Source organism: Schistocerca cancellata, chromosome 3, assembly GCF_023864275.1.
Source record: "Schistocerca cancellata isolate TAMUIC-IGC-003103 chromosome 3, iqSchCanc2.1, whole genome shotgun sequence".
Taxonomy (NCBI): Eukaryota; Metazoa; Arthropoda; class Insecta; order Orthoptera; family Acrididae; genus Schistocerca; species Schistocerca cancellata.
The window spans coordinates 272,216,393-272,233,821 of record NC_064628.1 but is presented as its reverse complement, the minus strand read 5'-3'; the positions used below and the strand labels follow the sequence as shown (position 1 = coordinate 272,233,821).

The 17,429-nt window shown below is 37.8% G+C and overlaps 1 protein-coding gene across 2 annotated transcripts in view; it reads left to right on the top strand.

The window, feature by feature from the left end:
* The first annotated feature begins 4,824 nt into the window (after positions 1-4,824).
* Positions 4,825-17,429, top strand: part of LOC126174930 (acetyl-coenzyme A transporter 1) — a 69,812-nt gene continuing 57,207 nt past the window's right edge. The window contains exons 1-3 of one of the 2 annotated variants that reach the window (XM_049921386.1): positions 4,825-5,269; positions 5,362-5,616; positions 17,110-17,408. In XM_049921386.1, coding sequence (XP_049777343.1) covers positions 5,404-5,616; positions 17,110-17,408 — 512 coding nt within the window. In that variant the 5' untranslated portion in view covers positions 4,825-5,269; positions 5,362-5,403. Of the gene's footprint in view, positions 5,270-5,354; positions 5,617-17,109; positions 17,409-17,429 lie in introns of both variants that reach the window. The other variant, XM_049921385.1, reaches the window with a different exon arrangement.

Here is a 17,429-nt window from a genome sequence, read left to right as displayed (position 1 = left end):
TCCCACAGGTGGCAATTTCACGGGGTGCCAAATTCATATTCTTGAAGAAAAAAACCCTTGTTTCCCAAAGCACCTAGCATCCAGTGCACATTGGCCTTTCGATTATTCGTATGATTTTGAAAAGCATTCCTGTTGGTTTTTTAACATTTTTGAACACATTCTAAGTTCATTCCTCATCGAATCATAAGTTGATTTTTGCATCCATGTATAGTGTATGTGATGTCTCTGCCAGGCAAATCCCAGTCACATCTAGAAATAAAAATACTTCCCTGCAGACAAAAGAGGACAGAGCAATACGAGCTGAGCCAAATTAACCCAAACTTGTGTACACCAATCACTGTTTATTTATGTGGTTGATTGGCTGTGCAAATGATCATCATTGTTATGATTATTATCAAAATTCATGGATTTACACTACCAGAGTTGAAATAAATGACTAACGGAAATAACATGTGAGAAAGATTACGTATTAATCTTCTTGATGTATCCAGAAAATTTGTACCAGATCGCTACACTACTAAGGGCCAGTTGTGCAATCCCTGGTTAGCAGCCGCTTAAGCTCTATTCTCGGAATAGCGTGGTAAGTGTGTTGTATGAATTCTTCTAACCAGAGAATAAATGCACGATAACGAAACTGGTGATTCTGTCAGGGTTAGTGAAGTTAACAAGAGAATAAGATTTGACAATGGCAGGAATAGAGAATTACTGATGACAAGGTTGTTTGTTAGAATGAGGAAGGAGAAGAAACGACGACACACACAAATTACATTGACGAATATGATGATTCCAAATTTATTTAAAAATTTCTTACTACTAGGAACTTATCGATCACATGCTTCATAAACTTCAAGCGTATGAGGGAAATGTGAAACTATTTCCAAACAAAAGTTTTTGCTTGTAATAGGCCGAACAGGCATTTGATACTGGTACTTCATGAATTATATTCTGTCGTGTTTTTTTTTGTGTGTAAATGAGGCAAGCAAAAATGACCATTTGTGTCAAAACACTCTTGCCTGTTTGGCATGTGTTACAAATCCAGCTATATTAGAAAAGGCTATTTCATTTTATCTACCAGGCAGTGACAAAATAGACCTAATCAAATCGAGAAGCCACACCAGTCTTGGGTACTATTCGTATTAACATCTTCGTTCGTATCAGAAAACGACATTTTGATTTTTTATGTAGCAAAACGTTTGGCAGCCTTTGATGAGTAATAGATTCTTTCACAGAAAGGAAAGGATGCCATGTAAAGCTGTAGCAAGATTAGAGAGAAAAAAATGGTGGAACCTAAGGATTGAAGAAATGTTTACTGTCTTGTTTGTCTCTTATCTTTAGTGGTTTCATGTTTCCTTTGTTTGATTTTATATCACACAAAAGACAAAGTTATTAGGTAATAGGCAATAAAAAGTGCAAATTTTCTGAAGAGTTCTTATTTTCCCGGTTACAAATGATCCCACCCAGTATTAATTGTGAGGTTTTTTGAGGGAGGGGGGGTCAAACCGGCAAACTGGGAGCAGGAGAGGAACCACCAGGTAATTTAATTTCTGCTGTCCTGAATATAGGTTTGATAGCTTTCATTACAAAAAATAAACGTTTGACTTCCACGGAGCAAAATACAGTGACATGCAACAGAAAAATGCTGTTTGAAGAGGAGTGGCATTGCACTTTGGCACACTTAAGACCAAATAACATGGCTTACATTTCCTCAATCATATATGTTTAATATACAGGGTGAATTACTAACTATTGCCACCAAGAATAACTCCGAAAGTATGATAGGAGCTGAAAACTTCGTGGGACAAAAGATTCATGGAACAATGGGGACCATGATATGACATTGGTTTTTTTGTTGCTGGGTGGGGTCACTTCAGAGATATGAAAGTCAACTTTGTTTTTTTAAAGGGATGCTATAGTTTGGTACTTATTTTCTGACAACAGCTATCAAGATGAATCCAATGATGTGTAACAGTAAAGTCTTTGAAGGTCATAAAGCTGGCATGAACATCCATTTACAGAAGGTGTTCGAAGTAATGACCATTGATATCAATGCATTGCTGCAATCTTCTTATCATGGACTGAGTGGTATTCCTTATCACATTCGCACTTATAGAAGCACATGCTCTGACAATTCTCTGTCGCATATCTTCAGGTGTAGTTGGAACGTCTTTATAAACAATGAATCCCCACGAGAAAAAAATCCAGAAGCGTCAAGTCTGGCAAACAAGCTGGCCATGAGACATCTCCTCCACATCCAATCCAATGATTTGGGAACTGTATTGCAACTCATTTCTAGCCATCAGCGAAAAATGTGCCAGACACCCATCATGTTGATACCACATTCTGTTCCTCGTTCCTTACAATAACAGACCTAATGTTTCTTGCAGGAATGTGGTGTACTTCCTACTATTAAGATTTTCTTCAATGAAATAAGGGCCTACAATTCTGTCCTCCAGAATCCTACACCATACATTCACCGACCACGGTTTTTGGTGTGGAACTTGCCACAGCCAATATGGATTTTCAGTTGCCCAATAACACGTTATGCAAATCAACAGTTCCATGGCTTGTGAATGTAGCCTTGTCAGTAAATGAAATAAAATTAATAAATGTGTCATCCCTTTGAATCTGAATCCCGCACATTGGCAGAATTCAATGCAACGCATACAATCCACACCAGTTAATTCTTGGTAGAGACTGATATGGTAAGGATAATATTTATGGCGATGCAGAACACGAACAACAGTACTCTGGCTCATGCCAGAATCCCTTGCGATTTGACAAGACCTAACACAAGGATCTCGACCCACAGTGGCAAGAGTACCAATTTCCGTTTCCTTGTTAGTAGCTTTCATTTGCCGGATATGTTTCCAAAGTGTTAAAGATCCAGTTGTTTTCAATTCATCATACACATATTTAAAAGTACGGTGTGTAGGGTGACTATGCTGAGAATATCTTTCTAGCTCTCACTGAATTTTGTTGGTATTCTCCGTAAATGAGAAACATATCGACTTGCTCTTTGCAGGAATACATCATTCACATTTGCTTGATTCAATGATACTAGTCTTACCGTTCATATTAGTGTTGTATTGCGAAACCGTCAAATGGTGTTTACACTCAATTAGGTGTTCCACTAGGTTCAATATTAGGGCCACTGCTTTTTCTGTATTATATTAGTGGTATGCCATGTCAGGTCCAGTCTGATACTATCCTCTATGCAGATGACTCAACAGCTGCAGTCTGTTGTAAAAATGAGGTAGACCTAATTCGTCATATTGAACAAACACTTGGGGAAGTGGAGGCATGGGTCAAAAACAATAACTTGACATTAAATTTTACAAAAACAGAAATTGTTCATTTTACCACAAAACAATCTGCACAGTCTATAAGTGAAATAAGGTATATGGACAAAAAATTAGAGTCTGCAGACTGTGTCAAATTCCTTGGCGTGTTAGTCAATAAAAACCTGTTATGGAGTCACCATGTGGACAATATACTAGGTCGACTGAATAGCCTGGTATATATTATGAATATCTTGTATAGTATTACTGATTTATCTGTAAGAAAAACTGTATATAATGCATATTTTGTTTCAGTCATTAGGTATAGTATAATTTTCTGGGGGTCTGAAAAAACAAATTTACTTAGAGCTTTTAGACTACAAAAAAGAATCATGCGAGCAATGGTGGGAGCAAAACCAAGGCAACATTGCTAACCTTTATTTGTAAAACTAGATCTAATGAACACTCCAAGCATATACATCTATGAAATTCTCACTTTCACGAAAATAAACCCACAACTTTCTGAGGGCAACTTCTTCTTGCATCAATATGATACTAGATATAGAATGAGCCACGTTACCTACCGACCGTTTAAAATCATATGAAAAAAACCCGTAATATATGGGCATGAAATTTGTAAATAAAATATGGAAAGATATGGATGACCCAAATGTAAAAGGTACCAAAAGAGATCTGGAAAAATATCTGAAAGATAAATGTTACTATACTGTAGAAGATTTCATGAATGGCAACAATGCATTATAATTGTAATTAAAATACATCTCTGAAGATGTTACACCATATATATTATTAGTCTATTGTCTATTTTTGGTATTATTATATATAGTGTAAAACTGACAAGTCACCTATGTCACAATCTTTGATTGTATAAGACATGTTATGTGATAATAAAAATTGAATTGAATTGAGGCATTTCCACGGGGCAACAGCAAACTTAATAGCACCGAATTACGAACTGATACCCGTTTTCAAATTTCATGAATTCAATTAATGTACCAGTGTTTTGATTTGAAAAATGCAACAACATATTATTATTATTTACTTTAAAACATTTTTTCTGTAAATAAAACAGCAGTAGTTATTCAGTAGCGAAACACACGCATTTCCTCGACTCCTCCTTGTGCTTCTGAGTGATGAATGGCTCACCTCGATGCCAGAGTTGTACAGAGGTGATAGTAGCCTTTATTACAGATAGGGCGAAATACAGCCATTGGGAGAGGTTTCAATAAAGCAACAATAGGCCTTGCGAAGGAGCTTACGCGCTTATGATGGAACAAAATCGTTGGAAAAGGACACAAAAAAGTGTGACCTAATACACGTATGCTCAATCATTGTATCGACTTAGAGTTTTTGACTCAATCTAAATCTAGTGTTCAATGTGCTGCGTGATTTTGTGCAATGCACACAAATAATATTTTCCGCGTATACAGTTGGCAACTGTTACAATTTTCCATTATTCGCATAACGCCTGTCCTTTGTTGTTCACAGCTAGAACCTCCACTTTGCTCACAAAATCATGCGTTTTAAACAGATTATAACTGTGAAGATATGAAATCGTGAACATGTATTTTAGGTTTATTTACGTTTATTGGATACGTAGACAACAAACTTTGGACGTGTAAATTATGCAGTTATACAATAAAGTTGAAAACATTGTACTGTTTTAGGTTTCAGTCACTAGAAAATACGAATCTTTGGTAAGTGAGACAGCTATATTGCCTGACACGAAGAACGAGTTCAGAAATCTTGACACTGGCTGTTTTGAGAACGCAGAAGTTGACGTTGGCAGCACTGATTTATGTTCGTCGCTCTATTCGCTACACATGTGATAATGTTTTGGTTTGAGATAGAGTGGGAGAGAAGTTGTAATGTGTTGTTGGTGATTTATGTTTTCAGTGGCATTTGCTAATGTGTGTGTGTCAGACAATAAGCAAATTTCACCCTGACAAGGATGCAAGATGTGATAACAAGTTAGTTTGGATACTGGAGTGATGTATATTGCAGGCGTGGATTGTTGCTGACATATATCGGTGTGCATTGATTACGTGTACTTAGTTGACAGGTGGAGTACGACGATACTGAAAGTCACTCAGCGAATAACAAGATGAGCACCCGTAAACGAACAGGGACGGAAGTGAGGAATCACTCGACTGATATAGAAGACGGATATCTACCAGAAAGGAGAAGTGACATCAAAGGAGATGAAAAAAATATCGCTATTCTGTTCTTTCTGTACATGTTACAAGGAATCCCTATTGGGCTTACTGCGGCAATCCCTATGTATCTCCGAAACAGAGGCGTGAGCTATCGACAACAAGTAAGCTAATTGCGACCAAATATAATTTTAATTCGTGTTTTTTCACATTAATGCGAAATTTATACAGAAAAATTTCAGTTCGGTATGAGTTGGAAAGACATGACCACAACTCGCCGAAACGGTAAATAAAATAAAAATATTTTGGTATTGTTTACGCTGCATAGTAATAAACGGCAACAGCTGTTCCGTCCAAAAATAAAATTATCTCTTCGCTGACGTATATATTATCGTTAGTTCAAATAACTGACAGCAGCAGGTACTGTTTTTACCGATACTTACAGGGTTTAAGAGGCCAACAGAGAAAAAGACAGACAACCAACGTTTCAGTGTTATGCTTTGCATTCAACAGAAATTAGAATAAGAGTTGTACCACCTCAAAAGACTTGATATGTATCATGTTGAAAATTCGATTGTGTATCTTTGCTCGTTACTCTGTTCTTTAAAGTCCTTACTGAAGTAAAGCTCTCTATGATGTGGAAGGTCCAAGCTGCACAGTAACAGGCAGAAGCGACCGCTGCTGTCTACTTTTGTAAAGTATACAAGTGTATTTTGACTAGAGGCAATTAATGAAACTGATACTTATGGCAGTGATTTCTAGTTTTCTTTATTCATGTAAGGAAAAAACAGAAACCTTGAATTCATGTAGGCCTAACTATGCAGTTAAATGTCCTTTGTCATTACCAGTATTTCCTTTTCCTCAAAAAGATAGTGAAAAATGTCAATAATATAGCCTACTAGGACTACAACAACCTCTGCAAAGAGTTCAAGCAGCATGGGATGTGTCTTCAGCAACAAATCGTAGCACATTAAACATCATGTAGATATTGTGGTGGAGATAAAGACTAAATTAAGCAACAATCTGATGGGCGATTTCTCCCAGTCCATTGAATCGTCTCTTCACATAAACTGGCTAAAGTGTGATATTAGAAGCTCCTCCCCCACCCAGACACCCACACACACAATTTTGGTTGTAAAGACTGCATGATGTGTAGCACAGCACAGTGATGTGTGGGTTAGGTTGGAAGCCTGCAGTTTGGTTGTTAATTGGGAAAGCTAATGAATTTGAATGCTAAATAAAGTTGAGGGTAGCAGATCTATCTGTAACATTGCCTAATGTTTATGTTCATGTCATATTCAAACCCACTTTTCATGATAAAAGCTAAAACTGGATGGCAGATTCGGTAACAGTGCATTAGATGGTGAACAAGCCTCAGAATAGTGTTTTGATGCACGTTATGTACAGATATAGTTACATAAAATATGAAAAATGCAAAGAGGGGTCACTTCATGACTTTTAGCCGGAAATGTATTATTTTAGGTTGTGTTAGAATTCACTGTCGATAAAATAGCCATGTGTAATGTTAAGTCATTGCACTTTTTTTAATTGAAGAACTCTGTTGGCTTTCTACATCCGAGAGACAACTCACTGTAAGATGTATGTTTGTCACCATAAATGCATATTTCAGTGTACACGCCATCAGATAACTACCACAATCTTTTCAGTGGTGATAATTTTTCATGTACTACCTCCCTGTGGTAGAGGGAGCTCCTATGATGTGCAGGTATTTATGTTATATCTGTTAACCTGTTCTCGTGTAAGTAGTGTCTTTGGCACTTCATCTGGGCTTGTTGGCTGAGGCGAGTGTTATGTTGCTTTAGGCAGACAAGTAACACTAGCCAGTTGACTCAAGGTTGCTGGTGTAGAATCAAATTATCTTGTTTTTGTGTGGGTACACATGGAGTAGCAAATGTGATGGTTTCACCTGTTCTCATGACACCATCATTGGCTTGTCATTGTAAATTATCTGACCTTATGTTCCTCACATATTAGTACCTGGAAAAGGCCAGAGCACCGTGGTTGCAAAGGTGGATGTACTGTTTTTGTTCACAGCGTCAGTACTCTCAGATCTCCACGATGGGATGCTAGAGTGTAGTGCTGCTTAGCTATTTGGGCTTGACTTGTTGCAGCATATATGGTAGTGCCATCTCTGTTTGCATCAGTGTCACTGAAAAAATTCTGATGGCAGGTGCCCCTCTCCATAAACCCTCTTTATGGTAGATGCCTCAATGCCCAGCTCAAAGGCTATCTGAAGCCCCAGCAAAACCAGTGGTAGTACAGCTGTCCATGTGTTCTTAAGACACTTAAGTGCAGCTTTCAGTGTTCTATGTCATTGCTCTATCATCCTGTTGTTTGCGCATTGATAGAGGTTGTATGATGATGCTGGAGCCTCCACAATCTAGACAGTTCCAAAAACAGTATCGGTAGAAATTGCTGGCCGTGGTCTTTCATGATGTCTGCCAGGCAATTGAAACAGGAAATCAGTGTTTTGAGGAAGGCCTCTGCTGTGATTTCTGCTGAAATATGACCAGTTGACGTTGCCTCCCCCCAACATGTATATCTGTCTGCAGCTGTATTCATTTGATGGCAGAAGTGGGCCAATAAGATCTGTGTGAATGTGAGAGAAATGACTTGTCTCAGGAAATTCTTCCATTGGCATGAATATGTTTGCCAACTTTGCATTGTTGACATGCTCTTGATCAGTGGTAACAGTCTTTTTTTAATATTTGAGCACTCAAATTTCTCGATCATCAGTTTAATGGTGGCATTTGCAATGGGATGGATGATGTTGTGAACACTATCAAAATCTGCTCTTTGTAGCATTCCAGGCACGGATAGGCTATGTGAGGATCTAGACACATCACATAATATCCTTTGTACCTAGCAACCGCACTTGTTTGAGCTGAACAGCTATGGAACCATCATGCAAGTATTGTTGTAGCTACTCTTCCATAGCTTGTGCTGCCCTTGGTTGATCATAATTTATTGCCAAAGAGATTTTATGACTCTAGAAAAAAAATCGGTCACCACATTTCCTGCCTCTCTTATGTGTCTTATATCTGTAGTTGCCTGCCTAATGAATTCAAGCTGGCAGAACTGCCAGGGCGAACAAACTTTGTCCACAAATCTATAAGTGAAAGTGATTGGCTTATGGTGTAGCTTCAGTATAAGGACAGAAGTGTCATATAGCTTAATAAATGGCAAGCAGCTCTTAATTTATGCAATCCAATTAGTCTGGGACTTCATCAGCTTCTGAAAGAAAAACCCCAAAATTTTTCAACTATTCTTGACATACTGATGGAGGGCTCTCTAGATAGCCTGTTGGCTGGCATCCACCACTATTGCTAATGGTGCATTGTGGACCGGATGGGATAAGAGGATTGCTGTTTACAAACTAGCCCTTACCATTTCAAAGTCTTGCTGCCTTGCGGTTGTCCATGGTAGGGACACCTGCCTGTAGTGGTGTTACCTGCCAGTGCTTCTGTCAGCTGTGCATGTATCTCTGCTGCTCTGGCTAGGTGACGTCGGTAACAGTTGATGACCCCCAAGATTCATCTTAATTGCTAGTAAACTTTCAGCTGAGGAATGCTCTTAATGACCTATATTTCTCTTTAAGAGGTTTAAATCAGTAGCTGAGGCCACCTGTTCTTGATTCAGAACACATTTTGCCTCATTTTTTACCAGGCCATATTTATGTATTTTGTCTGACACTGTCTTAAGATGTTCCTCATGTAATTCAGCCATAAAAAAAATATCAAAATATCATTTAGGCAGAAATCCAAGCCCCTTAGTACTTCATCTACAAACCTCTGCCATGACTGAGAAGCATTCTTTAAACCAAATGGCATACGTAGATATTCAAAGAGAGCCCATCACACTGAAAACTGTAGCACTAGCTAACATATTCGTGAAATATCTTGGGCTATGTACTGGATAGCAGTCGGGAATTATTTGTGTATTTAGAATGCTATAATTCCCGCAGGGTCTCCAGGTGTCATCTTTCTTTTTCACTAGGTGTAATGGTAATGCAGAGGAGCTGTCAGACCTTCATATGATGCCTGCCTGTAACATCACTTCATATTCTTTCTTCGCTGCAAAGAAGCAGCCTGGTGCTAGTCTCATTGGCCGGTGAGACTGGTTGACCAGTCGTCTTTTTAATGTGATGTGCTGTGGTATGCAATACTTTCTGTAATTGACCAACAATCTCTTGTCTAGCTTCTGGACCAATCGAACCATTGTTAGCATTTCTGTCTGTAACGCCTGTTACCACTTCACTGTTCCTATCTTTATCTCCAGTCATCGGTAGCATATGAAGTCTGTATCTAATATTGACTCACTAACACCTGCCACTTGAACTTTTTACTGTAGCCCAGGTTCACTGTCACTTCACACTCAAAATAAGATGGGTGAGTTGTTAACTATTGCAAGATAGAGAATTGCACCCACCATGGTAGTTATATTTTGCCTGGACAGATGCCATAATGTGAGTGGGCACGCTTACTTCACTGTATGGATGCTGTCAATTGCTCACAAATAACTGGGCCCATCTTGAGTGCTGAGTCTTCACTACTTCCTACTGGCATCTGCAGATGTGGTATCAATTCCTTCATCTACACTTTGGAACTTGTATGGAATTGTTTGGCCTGCTGTGCCTACTACAGACTGCTGAGGCAGTTTCGGAATGGGCAGGGAGATGTGCATCACGTGATCTGATTACCAAAGTGCTTGTGGTGCCAATGTATGTGGTGATTTTGTCCTCCATTTACTATCTGGCCAACTGTTTGTTTCTGCTGGTTGGATGGATACCCCTCTTCTTTCATCTTGTGCAGGTCCGTTTACTCATAACCAGTCCTAGCAATTGCTTATGCATTGTGCCCATCTGGTATTTAAGACTTAGGAGCTGCTCATGGATCTTAATCTGTTGCATATGCCATATATCCCTGGTCTCCACAGTGGTGATCTCTCTAGCTAGTTGAGTTAATGCTGAGGTACTCACCTACCCCACAGTAGAATGCCCCCCTTTTGTTCATTGAAAGTGATACTTGCAGCAGCCATACATGTCATAGAGTTTTATCTTACATTGCTTCCTCTTCCACAGTGTTCCTCAGATGTCACCACAATTCAGATTGCATTCTATTGCTGATACACTTGAACTGAAGCACTTTTCATTGATCCAGTGACTTACATTTACATCAAACCAAAGTGTTCATCAGCTGAAGATATTGTTGTGAGGGTGGTTTCAAAATAACATCAGACACCATTTCGACTGCTCGAGCATCCAAGCTGTTAACTGCTACCGCAGTCCTTGTGTAACCATTAGTAACTCTGTTTTACGTAAATGTCAATTCTCACATCGTGAACCACACTTCAGCTTTCTGTGGCAGGAACTTCGGTATCTGTGTTTTCATCTTAGGAATGGGAACCACGTAAGACGCAGCGGGCAAACTGTTGTACTTGTATAAATTTAGGTCATTTGCTGCAGCAATTTAATTTTGCAGAAGCTTAATTTGCTTCTGTAAGGCCTCTTCAGGCATAAAAGCTGTTCATTTGTCTAGTTTCACTTAACATAGCTACGCAAAATCACTGTTACACTCTGTGTATTGCTTATGGTCTGCTTTTGTGCCACTTAAATGCCTGCTTTCATCATTTCAGACATAAATATGCTGAGATTCACATGACACATGTTAACAAGGTTTAATCTCGTAATTTGTTAGATTCTCACAGGACAACCAACAGTAAAAGCGAACTGTCAAAAATTAGAACTGGGCATGAATGTGAAGCAAACCCTGATGACTGTCCAAAGAATAATACATGTGTTTTCAATCACCGTCCAAAGTTGGTAATTACTGCAGACCCGTACCTAGTACCAAATGAAAAACAAAAAAATTAAATTTCAAACCATTAACAGCACAGTGAGCTTACAATTCCAAAACTAAAAACAAATTAGTGGACAATAACTAACAACAATAAAATAACTCACTGAGAAGTCAACAAAAACAAACTTCCAAAACACACACACTAAGTCCAACACCAAACGAAAATCACTCACAAACAACTTAGAAATATGAAGATCCCTCACTAGAGAGCATCACCACTTACTCCAACTTGCCCTCTGTAAACACAATCCATTTCAAAGTTTCCATACCATAATGATGTCACACAACACAGTTACATCATGGGTCAGAACAAAGGGTGGTACTGCAAATTTCGATTGAGCCACACATCTTTCTGTTCCAATCACATATGGAGCACAGGAAGGATGATATCTTAAAAGCCTTCGTGCTCGATATAATTTAGTTTAATCTTGTCTCCATGGTCCCTGTATAGGGTGAAGTGGGGTAAGTGTAACCATGTTTTGGCATAGTTCAACTTTGACACCAAATTGCCAACTTGTTATTGAAGATATGATTTTGAAATTTCTCATGCTTACAGTTTGACTTACTGACTTTTAAACAATATACGTTTTCTTTTTGAAAAAAAGAAAATGGTCAAATAATTGTTTTCAAAATTTTGTGTTGTGAGGTTACACTTGCCCCATGGTTCGGGGCAAGTGTAACCCCGCATTGTTGTACCCATACAGAGAATTGTAAAAGAGACTTGGGGTAAGTGACCTGATTACCCAATTTTTACTGAATTTAAGGATTTTTAAATTATTAAAATATCTTAAAATTTACTCAAGATATGAACTTTTTTGCACACGCCTGTTTGTGTATTATGAAATACACAGAAAATGTTAGCTAAACTAAAAAATAAGTGTTAGCCTAAACCATAAAACACTGAAATAGATGATTTATTTTTGTTTTAGGCCAGTAATTTATTAGTTTAAATTCTACAAAAGTAATATTTTTTTTCTTTAGTAGGCAATTTAACAAAAATAATAAAATATCTAGTCTCAAGAGAAAAGAAAAATTCACTTTATAAGTTCACTTTCTATTATTTTTCATGATAATTGAACTAAAGTTGTTGGTAATTTGTGTTTAATGCTAAACTGCCCTATTTCAACTTATTATATTCACACTTAGGCCCTAACTATTATTTAGTCACTGAATGTTGTATGAATCAAATGTAACACCAAATGTCAGGTCTCCCTTGTGACCCAAAGTAGGCTCAGGCAGCACTGAAATGACATCAGAGGATGGAACTTCCGTCTCATCTCTTCTATCAGGCCAGTAGAATGTGATGCCATGCTTTGTCTTATTTTTGCATCTGAGGAAAATCACTTCTGGATCTCCTAAATCACTCATTTAGGTAACTTGGCCAATAAAATGAACTTTCTTACATTTTGTTGCAAAAGCTACCAGAACATAGTTTCCAACTGTAATTTTATCTTTGGCTTCAAAAAAGTTTGCCTCCTCCTCTTCTTCTTCTTCTTCTTCTTCTTCTTCTTCTTCTTTTTCTTCACAGTTTATCATTTCTTTGCTGAGATCGTCTAGTGTTATGGTCCCATTTTCTTCATCACTACTTATTAAAGATAGGCCTCTTTCAGTTTAACTTTCTTCACTTGTTGATTCAACTTCCAGTCTTTTTTTTCTTGTTACCCACATGAGCAATCAGGGATTTTTTTCCACAACATTCTGAGATGCCATTCGCATAAAGTAACAGCACTTTGTTTGGAAGATTTACTTTTCATTACCAAGCCCTTTTTTATGCCGATAATGCTATTTTGTTTTGATTTCTCCTTATTATTCTTGTTTCCTTTAAAATCTTTTTCTTTATAGATGGCATCTTGGAAAGTGATAACTTCAGCTCCTGATGCAATCCTTTTTTTCTTTGTTTTACCAGTGGGACTACACTGTCGGACTGTTTCCAATAATAAGTTCCAGAACATAATGAAACATTGGTTAGCTCGGGAATGGTTGAGAAAGAACTCTGATACTGGGAGAACTCCAGGGCTCAGTAGACGTAGGCCTATAAAATTCTGGAGGTTGTTCAGCTGGAAGCTTCCCAAAAATCTGAGTACTTTCTGTTAAGAGATGTAGCTTCCACACAGTCTATGGCTGCATTATCGTGAGCTAGCAATGGATTTGTTTCTGCCAAAGTTTTGGTATGAGCTACATATCTTTTATATGCCTCCGGATCATATTTAGTTTTATCAATTACTTCTCTACTGTAAGGGAATATTCTTGCTTTTTAAAAACCACTTTTCAACAATTCAGGTGGTGTTTCATTCCACACAGCAGTGAGGAGATTGGAAAAGTCACGTTAGCTAATTTTTACCTCTGAAATGGTGGCATTCTTTACAGTTGTGTGTCATATTTTATAAAAGGAAACGTGGTTTAAAAATATAATAGACTTAAATAAAATATATCTCACACAAACTCAGTAGACCTACAAATCCAGCACATCAGGTATGTACAGGAAGGCCAGTTTAGTTGATCTAATATGATGGCAAAAACAAGGTTACGGCGTAAATAAATAAATATGTTCTGGTAAGTTTGTTTGGGGCAAGTGTAACCCCCCTGGTTACACTTGCCCCAGCCGATTGGTTACACTTGCCCCACATGGGAAAAAGTTGGGGTAAGTGTAACCATGCCTGTCATATCAAGAGCTTTATCAGTAGAGTAAAACGAAACTCATATTTGAAATTATCATGCAAAAGTTAGTTTGTAACCAAAAAATTGTGCAGTTATCTTTAAAACTGCAGAAATGACAGACCACCAAATTCTGAGCATGTCACTCTCTCGCAGAGTGAAAATGTACACATCAATTCAAGTCCAAAAATTAATTACCAATTTATGCCAGATTTGACAACTCATGGTTAAATATAACAAAGAAAGGAGTAAATTAACATGTGTGATAGGTCAGAGAGAAAAATACAGCTTCTTTAAGGCACCATAAGCCGTGGTTACACTAACCCCATCGTTACACTTACCCCACTTCACCCTAATATATTCCTAGATTTCTCATTTAATACTTATACTTGAAACAAGATAGTTGGCATCTGGTTTTAATCATCTGCCAGTTTAGGTTATTCAGCTTCTTTGTGACAATCTCCCTTGTGTCAAACAAACCTATGACTGTTTTCCCTGGTAGACCTACTTGGTATGGTCCCCACACACTTAAGGGGAGCCAGAATGATCCATCTCCTCCATGTTAATTTTAGCAAATAGAAGGAACATTTTTTTCTAAAACCATTAAACATATTGCTCTGAAATTTGGACTACATTTTCAGTGAATATTTCTCTACAAAGTTAAAATGCCATGTTAAGAAATATTTATTGGTTTTTGTTTTACAATTTTTTAAAACAGATGCTTATTTTTTTCTCTAAAATTTTACACTTTTTCTTCCATAATTCTTGAATTATACAGTATTTTTTTAGAATTTGTTATAAAAATGAAGGAAAAGAAGTAAACAATATTGTGTATAAATTTCATTGATATACTGTTAGCAGTTTTTGAGAAAATGTTCCTCAAAGATGAAAATTTTAAAGTTATGGGAAACGGCTTCCAAAGTTTTTTGATACATTCCTGCCCCATATGATGGATTATCAGCATCCTCTTCTTTTTCCAGTGTTAGTTTCCTTTTCACTGGTCTTTTCTTCCCTTTTGCTGCATGTTGTAGGCTTTTGTCTCTCCTTCCTGCACATCTTAGTCTTTCTTCATCAATTAGGCGCATTGTGGAAATGGTGTTGTGTCCTGGTTGGAAACTAAACGTTTCAGCACATCACATTTGATAAGGCTTCCTTCATTGCACGTTGCTACTGCATCATACATTCCAAAATGCAAAGTTTTTATCTGTACAAACACTCTTTTGGGAATCCTAATCCAAATTAAATTATTTACATTTTCATTTAGATTTTGTGTTTTCCCATGTAAACACTTTTCCAATAAACTTCGCTATGATAAATCTCTGAATATCATCACCTGTGGGGCACAGTGCATGTTATGGGTGCTCATTTGTTGATGCAGTGTGAAAAAATAATGCTCATACTGCTCTCCTCATATGCTCAATGCTTCTTGTATTTTGCCTAATTGCACACCCATAATACCTCTGCAATCTGTCAATTGCTTCATCTGTCAATCTTCCTCTTCCTCCAAGGGTCTTACCATCACTAAGCTTCTGGGATCCTAGTGTCTGCTTTAGTTTGCTCAAGTGATCCCCCATGCGCTTCTGCACATGTCCAATGCTCTCCTGTTTTTTAATGTGAATTTCATTGCCATAAGGTTTGAGTTCCTCGACAGCTTTGTATCCCTTAGAATCACCATCTCCTGGATAGTTAGTGTATCGTACATTATACCGCTTCTGTGATCTGGAAAAAATTGCTTTCTCTCCCTCTACTTCCATCGCTCCATTCGTGCCGTGAAAATTTGCTTCATAACTTTCACTATGTTCATCCTTGGTATTGCCCTTACATCTACAATGTTTTGAGAGAATAGCAACATCAATTACTTTGCATCTGTCGCCACTGGTAGCTGTCACAACTCCATTTAGAGATTTATGACTTCTGCGTTGCCATGATCCATGTAAAGCAACAGTTAAATCTCTACAATTCACGTTATCTGTCACAGCTTCTTCAACTGAAACGTCTGCAGCACATTTGTTACACTTCAATAACATTTTACATGCCAAACCAATGTGTGTAGTTATTTCCAATTCCAGTCCTCTTTCTTTGCAAACTTGGCATAATACGATATGTTTCAATATATTAGAGAGCAAGGAAATGTTAATTATTTCATTCACATCATTACTGTCACTTTCATAGGTTTCATATTTTTCTTTGCTGTCACAAAGTTTCTTGCTGGGAGAAGATCTTTCACATTCATTTGGAGTAGTTGGCAAAGCAATCTGAACAGCATCTCCCTTCGAAACAACAAAAGATTTCTTCTTCCACTCATTGTGCCTTTTCTTAAACACTCGATTGCTGAAACGGGGCATATTGATATCCACAAACCAAATACGTAAAACAGGACGAGCAAAATTAGTCAAATATGCAAAATTGAACAGCTAAACAACACAAAGCAAACTCCACCAAGTCAACACACATGGTATAGTGTTTGTGTGTACCAATATGAACAGTCACTTGTCACAGAGATAAAGCCACACAATGTTGGAAAACAAAACACTGTCTAATTCCGCAAAGATACCCTGCTTGCAACCAGCAAGTGGTGCCGTCAGAGGTCACACACCAAGTCGCTGCAACCGTTTACGTGGCACGTCAACTTTGCAGTGATAAAAAACACTCTTAGAATTCACTTAGAAGGGTGCAGGAACAATGTAGGACATGCCTCAACTTGCAACAGTGTTGGACAGACTGCTGGATATTTCTTGATTTGTTTTATTCAGATAATTCCAAACAATTTTATAATGGAAAAAAAAACCAAAAAACATTAATTTTGTCATTTTCATCGTTCCGGCTCCCCTTAAGCAATATTCTGCAATAGAAACACTGGTTACTGTAATGTCAATGTAATAGCCTCCCTTCAGTGCTGAAGTCAACTATTTCAGTAAAAGTAACTTCTTTGCAATGTGAGTAAAAGTTAATGAGTATTCTGTCTGTGGAACACTCCTTAGCATAATGTTAGTAAAGCAGTGTAAATGTCTAAAGCTTATTCTCTTCCTCAGGAGGTAAATAGTAATTATCAAACTTTTTAATAAGATGGTTTGGTCAGTCTATTAACTTTTTACATAAAATTCTTCTTGTGTATTTTTGTAGGCTGAATTTAGTTTTGCGCATTGGCCATTTAGCCTGAAGCTTTTGTGGGCCCCAATTGTGGACTCCGTTTTCTCCACACGCTTTGGTCGACGGAAGTCATGGCTGGTACCAACCCAGTACCTGATTGGTTTTTTCATGATGTTCTTATCAGCTAATGTAGAACACTGGCTTGAAGGAGAATCTGCAGGAACAAATGGCCCTAGTACTGGGACCTTGACAGCATTTTTCTTCTGTCTCAACTTCTTAGCGGCCACACAAGATATTGCAGTTGATGGATGGGCTCTCACCATGCTCAAGAGGTAGTTATGTTGCAGCAACAA